This window comes from Gopherus evgoodei, chromosome 3 (assembly GCF_007399415.2).
Source record: "Gopherus evgoodei ecotype Sinaloan lineage chromosome 3, rGopEvg1_v1.p, whole genome shotgun sequence".
Classification (NCBI taxonomy): Eukaryota; Metazoa; Chordata; order Testudines; family Testudinidae; genus Gopherus; species Gopherus evgoodei.
In genome coordinates, this window is record NC_044324.1 from 181,295,184 (window position 1) to 181,312,187 (window position 17,004).

General features: G+C 47.3%; 1 protein-coding gene across 2 annotated transcripts in view; it reads left to right on the plus strand.

Annotated features, from left to right (window-relative positions):
* KCNH1 (potassium voltage-gated channel subfamily H member 1) overlaps nt 1-17,004 on the plus strand; it is a 347,794-nt gene that overhangs the window by 208,580 nt on the left and 122,210 nt on the right. For both annotated transcript variants that reach the window (XM_030557589.1, XM_030557590.1), the window contains one exon: nt 132-328. In XM_030557589.1, coding sequence (XP_030413449.1) covers nt 132-328 — 197 coding nt within the window. The remainder of the gene's footprint in view (nt 1-131; nt 329-17,004) is intronic.

The following is a 17,004-nucleotide window of genomic DNA, read 5'->3' on the forward strand; positions in this document are numbered from 1 at the left end:
TATTTATATTGTGCCATACAATGATAAGTTGGCTTGCAGTGAGTGACCGATAAGGTCATTTCAGCTTTTGGTGACCATTGTTTAAGTCCTTACCTTGCAATAATGATACTTTGATGCATGTTTTTCTCTAGGCAAAGGAGATGTTTTTGGCGATGTGTTCTGGAAAGAAGCTACCCTTGCTCAGTCCTGTGCTAATGTAAGAGCCTTGACTTACTGTGACCTTCATGTGATTAAAAGGGATGCCTTACAGAAAGTGCTGGAGTTCTATACAGCCTTTTCTCACTCCTTCTCCAGGAACCTCATCTTAACCTACAACTTGAGAAAAAGGGTAAGGAGCTTCATTTTGAACATACGGAGTGTACAAAGAATCACTTCTAAAAACTGTCCCTGGAACTGGTTTGAATTTTGCCATTTCTCTTGCTCTTTCATAAAGGTGTAGGTTGATCAGTGACGTTGCTAGAGTTAAAAAGTCACATCAGTAGGTGCATAATCAGATGTGGGTATGTCAAAAGTCCTTTATTTTAATTTAGAAGAAGTAATCTCAGAATAATACTTGTAAATTGCCATGCTGTTGTGATCAGTTGTTCATTGTTTTTGCACTGTTGATAAATGACATTCGCTGATTTCTGCTGCTTTAGTGTGGCAGCACAATTAAAAAAGGAGGAAGCATTATTTAATCAGTTACGAGAGACTGAGGAAAAGGCATGAAATCTGATATATGGAAGAAAAACCTTTTGCAAGTTTGTATTTCTGCAGTTGCAATAGCAATATAATATAAGCATGAAAGATTTTATCAGGAGTTGTTTCTTCTAGCTACAAACACATTTTGGAAGTACTTTGCTGACTTAATTGATTTGTTTGTTCTTCCCTCCCCCCATTCAGGTTCTTTTTTTCAATTCTTCTTGTTGTTTGTTTTAAATCCAAGACTTACTGCGTCAGGTGCAATTTATAAAAACAAATATATCATTTTTAATTCCCTATGTAATCTGAACAAGGAGTCTGGTGGCACCTTAAAGACTAACAGATTTATTTAGGCATAAGCTTTCATGGGTAAAAAAAACCACCTCCGAAGAAGTAGTTTGGATAAGTGGTTTTTTACCCACAAAAACATATACCCAAATAAATTTTCGTCTTTAAGGTGCCACCAGACTCCTTGTTGTTTTTGTAGATGCAGACTAACATGGCTACCCCCTGATACTTAACTGTATGTAATCTCAGTGAACCACTGCTGTGGAATTTTATTAAAATGGTAGTACATATCATTCAATGAATATGATTCTATGATGCAGTGTAGAAGAGAAAAGATATGAAATTGTGAATAGTTGGAGTACACTGGAGCTATTTTTTAAAAGCATATTTTAGTAGAAGGTAGTACATAATCACATAACATATTTTTGGTAGACTCTTTTGTTCCGAAGAAATTCTCCATGGTAACTATCAAGTGCCACAAAACTTCTAGCTAATTATAGCTGAATACACAGCAGAACTCTTTTTCAGCCTTTTTGTAAAATGATGACAGTGTGAAAGTAAAATTTAACCCCAGCTGACTAATTCTTGGCACTCTGGATCTACTCGAGGCATGTGGAAATTTATACTTCACACATCAATAACTCATTCCATCCATTTGCACCCTTTACAAATATCAATTAATTTCAGTCCCCAGTATCCTATAAGGTAGGTAAGTATTATCTCCATTTTTGACCCAAAATCAAAGCAACAACGACAAATTATCATTACAAAATTAACAAGCCAACTCCTGGAGATGTAAATTCTGTTTGTTTTTCAGGGAATCCTTACCTTACAGGATGAATTCCACTGAATGGTACTGAGTTTCTGTCGCAGACATTTGCTTCCTATAGGACAAGGGGAAATGCAAGGCTACAAGATTGTTAACTAACATCCGTTCTTATATGGTTGCAGTTAAGATAATCTGGATATTGATATTAAATGTTGTGGCTTTAATAAAACCCTCTCAATATAGAGATCCTCTGAAGAGTCAAAACTCTTGACTCTGTGGGATGAAATAGCCATAGTTATGGTGGTTTAAAAATATTGTGGTGAAGGGTAAGAGATTGTGTTAGAACTTTTACATCAACAATTTGAGAATCAGATGTCTGGTCCAAAGCTGTGGGTCCTTCCACTGACTGTAATGGGCTTAGATTTTGCTCTGGATTCCCGGGCCTGTGTTACAAGACCATCTTTAACCACAAAACATCCTTCCTTCCCTATCAGGTTCTTCTATGATGCATTTATTACAGAAATGCATTCTGTGATAGCAATTTCCATCAAATTACAGAGCTAATTGGATTTTAATTGGGTTGCAGTCAGTGGAAAAACTATACTGATTGATAGTGGAAATAAGATTCTAGGTTAGCAGGCTGTATTCTTATTTAGTTAGTTAGTTTTTTACTTGAAAGAAAGCTGATTGCAATCAGAGGAGCAATCATAAATAACACAAAGAATATACATTTCTGGGGATTTATTGAGGGGATGATATTTTACAGTGCTCATGCATCAGACCCATCAGAAAGTGACTTTTCAGAAATTGGAATTTTAAACATTTGTTTTCATACATAATCCATGAATTACTGTGATGTCATCACCGTTTAAATACCCTTGTCCAATTTATATAGGAAATTCTCATTAGGTTGTGACTTTCTAACATTTCTCTGTATTTATTTTTCTGAAAAGAAATCACAGCCAGAAAACAGAATCTTATGTGAATTATCCTTGTGATAACCTTCAAAATATAATAGTACCTTCTGCTCCACTTGCACCTTTCATCGGGGAATGTCAAAGTGCTTAACTGGGTGAAAAGACGGTTACTCACCTTTGTAACTGTTGTTCTTCGAGATGTGTTGCTCACATCCATTCCAGTTAGGTGTGCGCGCCGCGCGTGCACGTTCGTCGGAAACTTTTTACCCTAGCAACTCCAGTGGGCCGGCAGGTCGCCCCCTGGAGTGGCGCCGCCATGGCGCCCAATATATATCCCTGCCGGCCCGCCCGCTCCTCAGTTCCTTCTTGCCGGCTACTCCGACAGTGGGGAAGGAGGGCGGGTGTGGAATGGATGTGAGCAACACATCTCGAAGAACAACAGTTACAAAGGTGAGTAACCGTCTTTTCTTCTTCGAGTGATTGCTCACATCCATTCCAGTTAGGTGACTCCCAAGCCATACCTAGGCGGTGGGGTCGGAGTGAGAAGTCGCGGCATGGAGCACTGCAGTTCCGAAGGCCGCATCCTCTCTCGACTGCTGGACCAGGGCGTAGTGGGAAGCAAAGGTGTGGACCGATGACCAGGTCGCTGCCCGACAGATTTCCTGGATGGGCACACGGGCCAGGAAAGCCAGCGACGACGCCTGCGCCCTGGTAGAATGCGCAGTCACACGGCCCGTAGGGACATGGGCCAAGTCATAACAGGTCCTGATACAGGACGTAACCCACGAGGATAACCTCTGGGAGGAGATAGGAAGCCCTTTCATACGGTCCGCTACCGCCACGAAAAGCTGGGGGGATTTGCGGAAGGGTTTGGTCCTCTCTATGTAGAACGCGAGAGCTCTACGGACATCCAGCGAGTGGAGCTGCTGCTCCCTGCCTGAGGAGTGAGGTTTTGGGAAAAAAACCGGGAGGAAAATCTCTTGGTTGACGTGGAAGGCTGAGACCACCTTGGGTAGAAAGGCAGGGTGTGGTCTAAGCTGCACCTTGTCTTTGTGGAAGACCGTGTATGGGGGGTCCACCACAAGGGCTCGGAGTTCCGACACCCCGTCTAGCTGAGGTGATAGCTACTAGAAAGGCAGCCTTCCAAGAGAGGTAAAGCAGGGAGCAAGTAGCTAACGGCTCAAAGGGGGGCCCCATGAGCCGGGACAACACCAGGTTAAGATCCCAGGTTGGAGCAGGGGGACGGACGTTAGGGAATAACCGTTCCAGCCCCTTAAGGAATCTCGACACCGTCGGGTGAGAAAAAACGGAGCGACCGTCCGCACCCGGGTGAAAGGTGGAGATAGCTGCCAGATGGACTCGCAACGACGATAAGGCCAGACCATGTTCTTTGAGGGACCAAACATAATCTAAGATTTCGGATACCGAAACTTCCATAGGGCGGAGATTTCTCTCTACGCACCAACAGGAGAAGCGTTTCCATTTTGCCGAATATGTGGCTCTTGTGGATGGTTTCCTGCTGCTCAAGAGCACCTCTCTCACAGGCGTGGAGCAGCGCAGCTCGGAACCAGTTAGCCACGCAGGAGCCACGCCGCTAGGTGCAGCGACTGCAGGTCTGGGTGACAGAGGGACCCGTGGTCCTGGGTAATCAGGTCCGGATGAAGGGGCAGGGGAACTGGGTCGGCTACGGCCAAGTCTAGCAGCATGGTGTACCAGTGCTGTCTGGGCCATGCCGGGGCCACCATGATCACACGAGCCCTGTCTCTGCGCACCTTCAGGAGGACCTTGTGAACCAGAGGGAACGGAGGAAACGCATAGTACAGGTGGGTCGACCACTGGATGAGGAAGGCATCCGCTATCGACCCCGGCTCCCTGCCCTGAAAGGAGCAGAACGCTTGGCACTTCCTGTTCCCCTTGGACGCAAAGAGGTCCACCCGGGGATAACCCCACCTCCGGAAAATGGAGAGAGCGACGTCCGGTCGAAGGGACCACTCGTGTGACAGGAAGGATCTGCTCAATCGATCCGCCAGCGTGTTCCGTACTCCGGGAAGGAAGGAAGCCCTGAGGTGAATGGAGTGGGCTACGCAAAAGTCCCAGAGTCGTATCGCCTCGAGGCACAGGGAGGAGGACCTGGTGCCGCCCTGCTTGTTGATATAATACATGGTCGTCGTGTTGTCCGTGAACACGGCTACACAACGACCCTGAAGCTGATGACAAAACGTTTGGCAAGCAAGGCGGACCGCTCTCAACTCCCTCATGTTGATATGTAGCCCCACCTCCTCCTGGGACCATAGGCCCTGCGTCCGCAGGGTCCCTAGGTGGGCCCCCCAGCCTAGATCTGAGGCATCCGTTGTCAGGGATACCGAGGGCTGAGACGGGTGAAAGGGAAGACCCGCACACAATACGGACTGGTCCACCCACCAGCCGAGGGAATCTAAGACCTTCTGGGGGACTGTGATTAACATGTCTAGCGGTTGCCTTGGTCTGTAATGACTGATAAGCCACAGCTGGAGAGGCCTCATGCGGAGCCGAGCGTAGTCGGTCACAAAAGTGCACGCCGCCATGTGGCCTAACAGGGTTAGACATGTCCTCACTGACGTCAACGGGGCTGACCGCAAGCGTTGAACGATCGCCGCCATGGTCTGGAACCGCTGCCGAGGCAGCGAGGCCCTGCCCACAGTGGCGTCCAGGACGGCCCCGATAAATTCCACCTTCTGAGTGGGCCTCAGGGTGGACTTGTCTGTGTTTATCAAGAGGCCCAGACTCGCAAACATGCCGGTGATCACGCGGACATGGCTGTACACCTGCTGTTCCGACGTGCCCCGAATCAACCAATCGTCCAGATAAGGGAACACGTGGACACGGTTGCGCCGAAGATGCGCCACGACAACTGCCATGCATTTTGTAAACACCCTCGGGGCCGTGGACAGGCCAAACGGGAGGACCGCAAATTGATAATGACGAGCCCCCACAACGAAGCGGAGGAAGCGTCTGTGGCGTGGCCAAATGGCAACGTGGAAATACGCGTCCTGCATGTCGAGGGCAGCGTACCAGTCTCCCGGATCCAGGGATGGAATAATGGTCCCCAGGGATACCATGCGGAACTTCAACTTCACGAGGTATTTGTTGAGTTCTCGCAGGTCGAGGATAGGCCTGAGGCCCCCCTTGGCCTTGGGGATCAGAAAATAGCGGGAATAAAACCCCTTGCCTTTCTCGTTTTCGGGAACCGCCTCTATAGCTCCTTTGCTGAGGAGCGTCCGCACCTCCTGCCGAAGGAATTGCTCGTGAGAGGGGTCCCTGAAGAGGGACGAGGAAGGAGGGCGGGAAGGAGGGAACGAAACAAACTGCAGGCGGTACCCCGTCTGCACCACGCTCAAGACCCAGCGGTCCGATGTTATTTGGGACCACGCCGGGAGGAAAAACGAAAGGCGGTTGGAAAACGGAGGGGAAGGATCCGTAGGGGAAACTGTTACTGCGCCCTCGAGCGCACCTTCAAAATGAAGGCTTAGGACCAGGCGGGGGTTTTGAGGAGCCTTGGTTCTGCCCCCCTTGGTTCCCCGACTGCCTGCGCCTCCCGTTCCTGCCGCGGCGCCTGTAAGGGTCCTGCCGCTGGCGGAACTGGGAAAACGGCCGACGGTGCTGCTGTTGCTGCGGCCTAAAGGGTCTACGCTGTGTCACGGGGGTGTGCATCCCGAGGGACCGCGCAATGACCCGGTTGTCCTTTAAACTCTTAAGTCTGGGGTCTGTCTTATCGGAAAACAGGCCCTGGCCTTCGAAAGGAAGGTCCTGTATCGTGTGCTGGAGCTCTGGCGGAAGGCCGGAAACCTGCAGCCAGGAGATGCGACGCATCGTAACTCCTGACGCGAGGGTACGGGCAGCCGAGTCCGCAGCGTCCAAGGAGGCTTGCAAGGCCGTGCGCGCGACCTTCTTGCCTTCGTCCAAGATGGCCGTGAACTCTTGGCGAGCATCCTGTGGCAGCAGCTCCTTAAATTTGTCCACTGCCACCCAGGAGTTAAAGGCGTATCTGCTCAGCAGGGCCTGTTGGTTAGAGACCCTGAGCTGCAGCGCCCCAGCCGAATACACCTTACGGCCAAGGAGGTCCATCCGCCTGGCTTCTCTGGATTTGGGGGCCGGAGCCTCCTGGCCGTGACGCTCCCTATCGTTCACCGATTGCACTACCAGTGAACCGGGAGTCGGGTGAACATGTAAATATTCGTACCCCTTAGAAGGGGCCATGTACTTCCTCTCGACTCCTTTCGCTGTCGGAGGGATGGAGGCCGGGGACTGCCAGATAGTATTGGCATTGGCCTGAATGGTCCGTATAAACGGCAGGGCGACCCTGGTGGGAGCATCGGAAGAGAGGATGGTAACAATTGGGTCCTCTATCTCCGAGACCTCCTCTGCCTGCAGACTCAGGTTTTGAGCCAATCGCCTGAGGAGGTCCTGGTGCGCCCTGAGATCCAGCGGGGGGGGACTGTTGGAGGAGGTACCCGCCACCGCCTCATCCGGGGAGGAGGATGATGAGACCCCAGGCACAATAGTGTCCAACTGAGGGTCTTCCTCAGCCCTCGCCTCTGTCTCCGGAGCCGCAGCGGAGTCCTGCTGTTTGGACCCTTCGTCCCCTTCCGGGGAGGGAGGGGGGCGAGACAAAGAGGCTTCAGGGGCCCTACGCTCCGCAGTCGCCGGCCTAGCAGGGAGCTGCTGGGGGCCCTGGGCCTGATGGTACGCCCAGGGTGTCCAGAATCCCCACTGTGGGGGGCCTTGGTCCTGCAGCGGCGGATCAGCAAACAGCGCCGCCTGCCGGTCGGTGCCCAGCGCATAGCCGCTGTCCGTCTGGGAGGACACGGACGGCTGCCTGGAGGGCCACGGCGGGGCCGACCCTGGATGGTACGGGTCTGCGCGGGCCGGCACGGAGGATCGTCTCGGTGCCGGGGACCGGTGCCGGGAGTCATAACGGTGCCGGGACCGGGACCGGGATCTGTCACGGTGCCGGGCGCTGCTTCGGGACCGGGATCTGTCACGGTGCCGGGCGCTGCTTCGGGACCGGGATCTGTCACGGTGCCGGGCGCCGCTTCGGGACCGGGATCTGTCACGGTGCCGGGCGCCGCTTCGGTGCCGGGACCTACTACCAGCTCGGTGCCGGGAGATCGACCGGGACCGGGACCTGCCACCAGCTCGGTGCCGGGAGGTCGAGCGAGATCGGGACCGGGACCTGCCACCAGCTTGGTGCCGGGAGGTCGACCGGTGCGGCGAGTAGCGTCGGGACCTGCTCCTGGAGTCGCGGTGCCGGTGTCGACTGGAGCCTGACCGCGACCGTCTCGATGCCGACCGGTGCCGCGAGTGCGACCGGTACCGCTGAGGGGAGCGGTGCCGGGACTGCGAGCGGCGTCGGGATCTGGAGCGCCCAAGACGTCGGGGCCTGGATGGCGAACGACTGTCCGTGGGCGGTGCCGACATCATGGGCTTGCCTCTGGACGTGACCCGCACCGGAGGAACCGGGGGTGGCAGCCGAGTAGGCTCCGTCAGGGCAATAAGGTCCCGAGCCGAGGCGAAGGTCTCCAGTGTGGATGGGACCATTATCTCAACCCCAGATCTCATGGGGGAGCTCGGCGGCACCGGACTCAACAGACCCGCCGGGCCCGGAGTCAACGGCGCTGACGGTGCCGGCGGCGCCGCGGCCGATGTCGAGGCCGGGCGTTCAAGCCGGGTCTGCCTGGCCGGAGTATTAGACTTCGACGGCCTAGGCACTGATTCCGGTGCCGGAGAAGGTCGGTGCCGAGGAGTCTTCTCGGTGCCGGAGCGATCCGGTGCCGGTGCCGAAACCACGGTCTGCGAAGTCGACGGGTCAAGTGCCGCCTCCATTAGGAGAGTTCGGAGCCTCTGATCCCTCTCCTTTTTTGTCCTCGGCTTAAAAGCCTTACAGATGCGGCACTTGTCAGATCTGTGCGATTCCCCGAGGCACTTCAGGCACGCTTCGTGGGGATCGCTGGTAGGCATGGGCTTCTTGCAGGCCGCACACTGCTTGAAGCCTGGCGAAACAGGCATGAGCCTGGCGCCCGGTGCCGGGAAGGGCTAAGCCCCCGGCAAGAAACTACTTAACAGCTATTTACTAAACTATCTACTTAACAATACTAATTAACAACTATATAGAACTAGAGATAAGCGATAAACAAGCGATAGAAACTAGGAGAGCTAGGGACGTGGAGGACAGCTATGCCGCGCTCCACAGTTCCAACGACCGACACGGCGGTAAGAAGGAACTGAGGAGCGGGCGGGCCGGCAGGGATATATATTGGGCGCCATGGCGGCGCCACTCCAGGGGGCGACCTGCCGGCCCACTGGAGTTGCTAGGGTAAAAAGTTTCCGACGAACGTGCACGCGCGGCGCGCACACCTAACTGGAATGGATGTGAGCAATCACTCGAAGAAGAAGGGTAGCTACTGTATGTGCCCTCTAAATATATTTGTATATTATGAAAGTTCTTGGCAATTAGACAGCAATTTTTGATTGTCAAAAAAAGACACCATTTCCCCACTAGGGGTCTCCACCTCTGGGGTACAGATTCCTTGTTAATAGGAAGCTAGGAAAGTGATCTGCAGAAAGGTCTGCAAGCCCTGAAAGAGTCTGTCTGGAATAGAGCTGTCAGTCGGGAGGGCAAGGAACCTACTCTTCCTGTGACCATGACTTTCCAGAAACTCTGGTGTGTCATTGCAGACAGTTACTCATATCATGCAGCAAGAGCACTGGGGCCCAGAGTTGTTTCAGTGAGTCCCAGATAGAGTTGCATTTGTATCCTGGTGGAAAAATATGGCAGAATTAAAGCTGCTCAAAGCAACATCAGCTCCTCTTCTGAACCGTCAGAGAGGGGGGTGAGCCAAAGGCACTGGGGACATGGGCTCAGCCAGTGGCAGTACAGAGCCTAAGGAGTCTATGCTAAAAGAGGCAGACGGTCCATGGGTAAACCTTGGAGGAACCCACAATCTCCAGGGAAGAAGCCTGCCTTTCCCCCACAAATTTTCTGACGCTGTTGGTTTCATGCTCCCATTAGGAATCCAGAACTTTTTCTCTTTAAAGGAACAGTGCAGAGGAAAATTCATGGGGAGACGCTTGCACAGTTCCCAGCCACTCTGTCTCCTCCCTCCTCCTCAGGCTTTTGTGTGATAAGGCACTTTCTGGCCCTAGATCTTTAACAACATTTGCTAGCATTCAATTCTTGGATAGTTGACGTTAGGATAGTTGGTTGAATGGTTCCCATCCTTTCTGGTTTTAAATATTTGCTCTCTGTATGTGTGCATGCTTCATACCCCGTATTTATTCCCACTGTATTAGGGCAAGGTATATGGTCTCCTTCCACTCAGATGCAGCCATAAATGGTGTTATTCCTTTGTTTATCCTTCATGTGATAGAGAACTCTCATTCATGATTTACTAAGCTGGTCTCGTTAGTGCGCCATGCCTTGAATACTTTACTATGCTGTTTAAACATTAGGCATTTTAGCTTGGATGGGAAATGAAACAACTGGTTTTGAATGCAGTAGAACAACACAATTCACAGGTGGAATGGTTCAGCATTTTAATGTTGCCAAATACACTCATTATAAATTCTTGGAAGGTCTAGACGGGAGGGGTGAGGAGTTTTCCCAATCACAAATTTGTGTCCGAGGTATAGGGAGAAAACAAGAGAGCATAGATTTAGAAAAGTAGATGTAGATACAAATTATACTGAAGAGTTACCAGGCAGAAAAGTATGGTACAGAATACTGTCAGCATATAAGTAGAGCAGGCATGAGCCAGTGCCTTAAAGCTCAGGACTCAGAATGGGAGATCATGTCATAAAAGAGTGCAGTGATGGAAAAGACCTAACCATCCATCTCCCTGCCACTGTGGAATGGCTCCCTATTGTACGTTAGCGTTTTGCTTCATTTGGTTGTAATTGTGCCATTTAATTGGGGTTCCCACCTGTTCTCTTGGGAAACTATTCCACAGATTAATCAATCACGCTGGCAGGAAACTTTTCCTGATATTTAGCCTAAATTTCACCTTCTGTCGCTTCTAGCTAGAGTGTCTACCCCTCTCATGGGACACTGTGGAAGCTGGGTTTGGATATGATACTTGAGCTAACAGCCTCTTGGTTTAAATGTGAGGTGGCTTCTCCCCTGTTACAGCCTAAACTTGCCAACCTTCAACTTGCCACAAGATCTATATGATCTCCCAGGCTGGTTCTTTCTGATGAAGAGAACTGAGTGGATGGAAGGTTGTGATGGGACAATCTTCATTTTATGGGGGAATCTGGAGGGTCCTAACATTTGTTATTGTATAGTATTTGTTGATGTAATTGATACAGCTGTCCAGATCTTTTCTGGCTCCATTTTAAACAAATAAATCCTCCCTTTTCCACTAAACAAAATTCCTCCTTTCCCACCTTGCTGTTATAACCCTTCAAATATTTGTATACTATTATGTTCCCCGTCATTTTCCCCTCAGTTGAACTATATATATGTTTACTTCTTCCAATATTTCCTCACAAATGATGTCCTGTGTTGTGCTCCTGGCTCTGTCACAGACTTGGTGTGGCCTTGGGCAAGTCATTTAACTTCTCTGGGCCTCTTTCTCCCCATCTGTAAATGAGTATAGTAATCCTTTCCAGATCACAGGTTTGTGTGCAAATCACTTTGAGACCCTTGCTTGAATGTGCGATGGGAAGTATAAGGTAGTATTACATATCCACCCACACATACAATAAATAGCCATAGAACTCAATCCGGTGCTACTGCATGCCCTGGGGATTGGATTTCTTCCACCTCCTCTTCTGAAACTCCACGGATCTCGTTAACTCAAAGCCCAGTCACTCAGGCTGTGTGCTAGAGAGAGGATTTGGTCCAGTCTGAAGTATGAGTGAAACTTGTATGAATAAACATATAATTATTTTTCAGTGCAGATGGAAGCTTTCCTAATTTTGAGTCAAGAATAACTCCTTTGCCTTTCAAAGAAGTCAGCTGAAAGAGCAATTTCCCAAACTTTTTCAGTTCTAAGGCTCTTTTGATGATGATTTTAAAATGTTGTATATTTTTCAGCCTTAGGTCCTAGTTTACATTATAGAGGAGCTGATTGCAAATTCTAATGATATATTATACAGAGTTTTAATATATACACGTATTTGTGCTGTAATGTTAATAAGTTTGTGTTCTGGATCAGTATTAAAATTGGTTGTATTATGTGAAAGATTCATTTTAACACGAATATTGTGCATAACTGACTATATGAACAGTGCAGTCAGATAATGAAATGTTTATATAAATGATCTGAAATGATCATTTCTGTACTTTTATGTTTTAATCTGCAGCATCCATATTGTGTGCAGTATAGATCATGTGTAATGCTAAGCAGTGTTTCGTATGTTTAGACACTAGTTTAGCACCTGTAGAATGGTCCCCTAGAAATAGTTAGTTGATGCTATGCAGAGGCAGGGGTGGGTTTCCCAAATGAAAAAATATTTGAGACAACTGAAATTATTGAAACCTACATACAATGTTAATCATCTGGGAAGCAATAACTGTTTTAATAGATGCAGCTCTTCACCACCAGAAGAAATTTATCGCGGTGGGGACCAGCTGTTGATGGCTTTCTGAATTATGTTTTTTTTAAATTCTATGAATTGTATCTCATCATGGGATGCTTTTATACTGCAAGTGGCATTTAAAAAATCAGCACTTAGCTGCCCCAAAGCATTTGCAGTAGAATATTTCCTGTTCTGTGTTATCATGGGTACCTGGAGCATATGAAATGTTGTTTTTAATGGTACCCCCCCCCGTGTGTCACTCTGAATTATTTGATACCATCTGGCTGATTTTTGAAAAATGAATTAGGAATGCACATTGTGAGGGCAGGATTTATTCAGTCAGCTATTTCCAAGTTTATTTTAAAACAAGAGAAAGCAGAATATTTGACGACAATTGGGAAAAAAAAGATGCAAGAATAACAGGCAAATCCTGGTCCCACTTAAGTTAAAAGCCTCCCTTTTGGTGAGGACTGCGATTCTGTACAAGGTCTATTGAGTTTTGATTAGAACTGGTTGAAATATTTTATTCTAATTTTTTTCTTTAAAAACAACTACAACCAACCAACAAAACAAAAACCGTTGTAAAGCCTTTACAAAAATTGCAACAACAACAAAATTGATTTTTTCAAACTTTGAATTGAAAGTGCTTGCCAACATTTTCCATTTATCCTCATGCCCAAAAAGTGCTCATGCAGCAGTTTTGGCTAGATGAAAAATGTCATTAACAATTTCAATAACATTTTCAAATAGAATTTTGATTAACAGTTTTGCAAAACTTTTACTGTAGGTCCATTTGAACTCTGGGAAATGTTTTCCAGTCGCAAGTCAGTGTGAAAAGTAGGTTTTTCCTCATTTTTACACACTTTTTTCTTTTAATCTAACCCCACTTTTATTTTTCCCAGTGGGAAAAATGTGATGGGCTTGGTTCAGCAACCTTATACTCATGTTGAGTAGGACTTACAGGAGTAATCTGAAATTAGTACTTCACTCATATTTCACTCCTCAACACGAGCAAGGGGCCCTATGTGGGTAGCATTCTAAAAATTATTTGAAGAGCCTGGGGCCCTTTCTATCATCATTCCAAACAACTTCACCTCTGGTCAGCCCCCTCCCTATTATCTATAAAATAAGCATACAGTGTATTAACATTTTTTTATGATTGGTTCTCACAGTTGACATCAGAAACTCCAAGAAAACTTCTCCCCACATCATTTCATAACAAATTAGACCATTTGCTGTAAAATGCCCTAAGTACTATCTTTGTGTTGAAAATGCAGGCTTATGTACCCTTTTAGGATACATTTTCTTTTCTTGATTCTTTTTAAAAACCTTGAAGACAAATTCATTTAATGAGGTAACAGCAAGTATCAGAGAGGTAGCCGTGTTAGTCTGGATCTGTAAAAGCAGCAAAGAATCGTGTGGCACCTTATAGACTAACAGACATTTTGGAGCATGAGCTTTCGTGGGTGAATACCCACTTTGTCGGATGCATGTGACGAAGTGGGTATTCACCCACGAAAGCTCATGCTCCAAAACGTCTGTTAGTCTATAAGGTGCCACAGGATTCTTTGCTGCTGTAACAGCAGATGTAGGTCTTGTCTCATGAAGACCAGAAATATATAAATTATCATCATCTCTAATCTCCAAAAACTTCCTCTGGTTTTGGCTACTCAGAAATTTAATAAATCATGGTGTCAGACTCTTTACCATCACATAAGTGTGGCTTGTACAGTCCTTTTGCAAGTAAGATACATGTAATTCATTAATTGCTTTTCAGGGTTTCACTGTCACCCAGCACTAGCAGATGAGGTATTAGTTATGGTGAGTTATTATCTTGATTAAAGAATGTAAAATCATTGTTGACTTCCATCACACACTTGTTAAAGTAGCTTAGGCTACCAATGACAATATAGGTCATGCTCAAAGAACAGCACTGAAACAGCTGTGAAAGAACAGCAGGGAAATGGGACAGAGTCTAAGCTCCAAAGAACAGTCATTGGCTTTGCTGCTGCTACCTGTGATGTAGTCTAAAGATGTCTTATTAGGCTTTGATTTCCTCTGCCTGCTTCCATTTTAACTCAATCATCAACCAGCAAGTCCTGTGCAACTGCTAGTGGCAGTGAAGGTTGGAGCTAGCAGTTCATTGGTTTACAAGATTTCAGTGAATACCTTCTACCTGGGGGTGAGGGGCATTTGTTGCATTTAATCCAATGACAAATGCAGTGGAATAAGTGAGAGAAGTAATCATGGAAAGCTTTTAGTTGCGATGTCATTTGGGAACATTCCTATCCAGTTAACATAAAAGCTTTGTGATGTTCTTTATCAGTAACATTCAAAACTGTAATTTGCTTTTGACAGTCACAACATGATTTGGAAGTGACCTTTATGTTTTATTCCTGGACCTTGCCTTATTATAGATTTGCATCCATCAAGAGTAGTTCAGAAAGCTAGTGAATTCCATGTAATGTTATATTTCAGAAAGAGGAAACAATTTGTCTGGATTTTTCACCATTCTTGTTTATCCTCTTAATATATAAAGAATTAAATGGAGAAATAACCTTGGATATATCATGGGTTAATGTTTTGGTGGTTCCAGTAGTTCTGGGACTTTCCTTCTAATAATTTCCCTTTTTTTTTGCTTCCCGAAACTTCTGGACTAATGCTTCTTTCCGACTAGGGTGATCCTCTAGAGGCCATCAGTATTACCTTGGCGTTAACCGAGGTGATTGCTTGACAGAATTCTGAAGCCCTTGCGAAATTACCTTTCATACCTAATTGCAATAACCCATGCATTGGCCAGAACTGTATTACCCAGCATTTTGAGATCCCTGAATTTAGCACAGGGGTCGGCAACCTTTCAGAAGTGATGTGCCGAGTCTTCATTTATTGACTCTGATTTAAGGTTTCGCATGCCAGTAATACATTTTGACATTTTTAGAAGGTCTCTTTCTATAAGTCTATATTATATAACTAAACTATTGTATGTAAAGTAAACAAGGTTTTCAAAATGTTTAAGAAGCTTCATTTAAAATTAAATTAAAATGCTGATCTTACACCGCCAACCTGCTCAGCTCACTGCCAGCCTGGGTTTCTGTTCACCTAGGCCGGCAGCAGGCTGAGCAGGGCCTGCAGTGGGACCCCAGACTGGGGCGAGGGGAGGTTTCAGGGTGTCAGGGCAGAGGGAGAGGGTTCAGGGCAGAAGACTGAGGTGGGGGGCAGTTCAGAGATCAGGGCAGAGGGCTGGGGTGTGTGGTGGGTGTAGGGCAGAAGGCTGGGTGTGTGCGGGGGGTCAAAGGTCAGGGCAGAGGGCTGGATGTGTGGTGGGGTTCAGGGCAGAGGGCCTGGGGGTGTAGGGGGTGCAGGGCAGAAGTCTGAGTGTATGGGGGTCAGGGCAGAGAGATGGGGCTGTGGGGATGCAGGGCAGAAGGCTGGGTGTGTGTGTGTCCCACTGTGGTGGGATATCATCATGTGGACTCATGCAGGAAGTGTTTATAGTTGGTTAAACTACAAAGATCTATTGTCCCCTTGCTGTCTGGGGTAATTGTGATAACTCCTATTCATGTTAATGTTAAAAATAATTTTCCAAATTGTGCTTCCTGCAGCTAGTGTTCTGTATTTCTAGTGTTTATAGCAACACCTACAGTAGACTGAGAAAATACATGTGATAATATACCGTTACCATTTTAATACAAGTAAAGATTAGTGTCAACACATAGCAGCATCACTAATAAGCATCTGTAAGCAGGTATGGACAGAAAGAATACACCCTGTATTTAGACCAAACGTTCCCTTTCTGGGCTTTGGCTTTACTTGGTGCCATAGATAAAAATAAATTTCAGTCTAAACTTTCGTTCCTAGCTTGGCTGCCCTAGGATTTCCCTTTAACACCTTCTCCATCCCTGACCCTAGTTCCCTCTGCATCTCAAAGGGACATTTCAGCTCCTTTTGTGTCCTGGTTGGATATGACAAAATGCATCTGTCACTATGATTCACTAGTAATTACACCACATCTTTAAGTAGGAATCAAACACCTAATGGCTGGATTACCCAACAGAGGAGCACTGCAGTCCTGTGCAGGGCCTTGGCATCTGCTCTTCTGTTACAGATACATGTCTGACAAAATAATCTAAACGAAAGGCACCCCCTCACATGCCTTTTAATAAAAAGGAATAGTATTAAATATAGCTGGACACCTGATTAATGGTTGGAAGTGTATTCCACGGCTTGTCAGATGACAGATTGTACTTTTGTATTCCCTTAAATGTGAGGAGGGGGAGCACTTTTTTTTAAAGTTTTCTAACCAATTGAGCAGAAAGGTTAGGATACATTAGAACCATTTTATCCTACAGTCTGTGCTGCAGGGCAAGCTCTCATCTCTCCATTCCCTGCACAGCAAGAAGCAGCTTCATAGGAATGAAAGCAAGGTCAGGAATGTAAGAGGAAGTCACAAAAAGGCTACTTGCTGCACAAACACCAGAAATTCACAACCCTGCCCCATTGGGAAGATGTGTGCTGTGAGACATTTGTGCCTCATTGTGGTGTGTGTGCACAGGGAGATTCTCTGAACTAAAGGGAAACGCCTCCCAATAGGCGGGCAGATGAACACCTCATCCAGTGGAAAGACAAGCAGAAAAAGACAGGAGCAGGACTGCTGGGTGTCTCCCAATGGAGACATCTGATATCATGAGAGGTAAGAGTTCCCTGGGACAGAATGGCAAATAATTAGTGACTGAGGAAAATCACTCCCATACCAGTTAGGCAAGACCACTAGCAGTAAGGGGAGACCCTCCC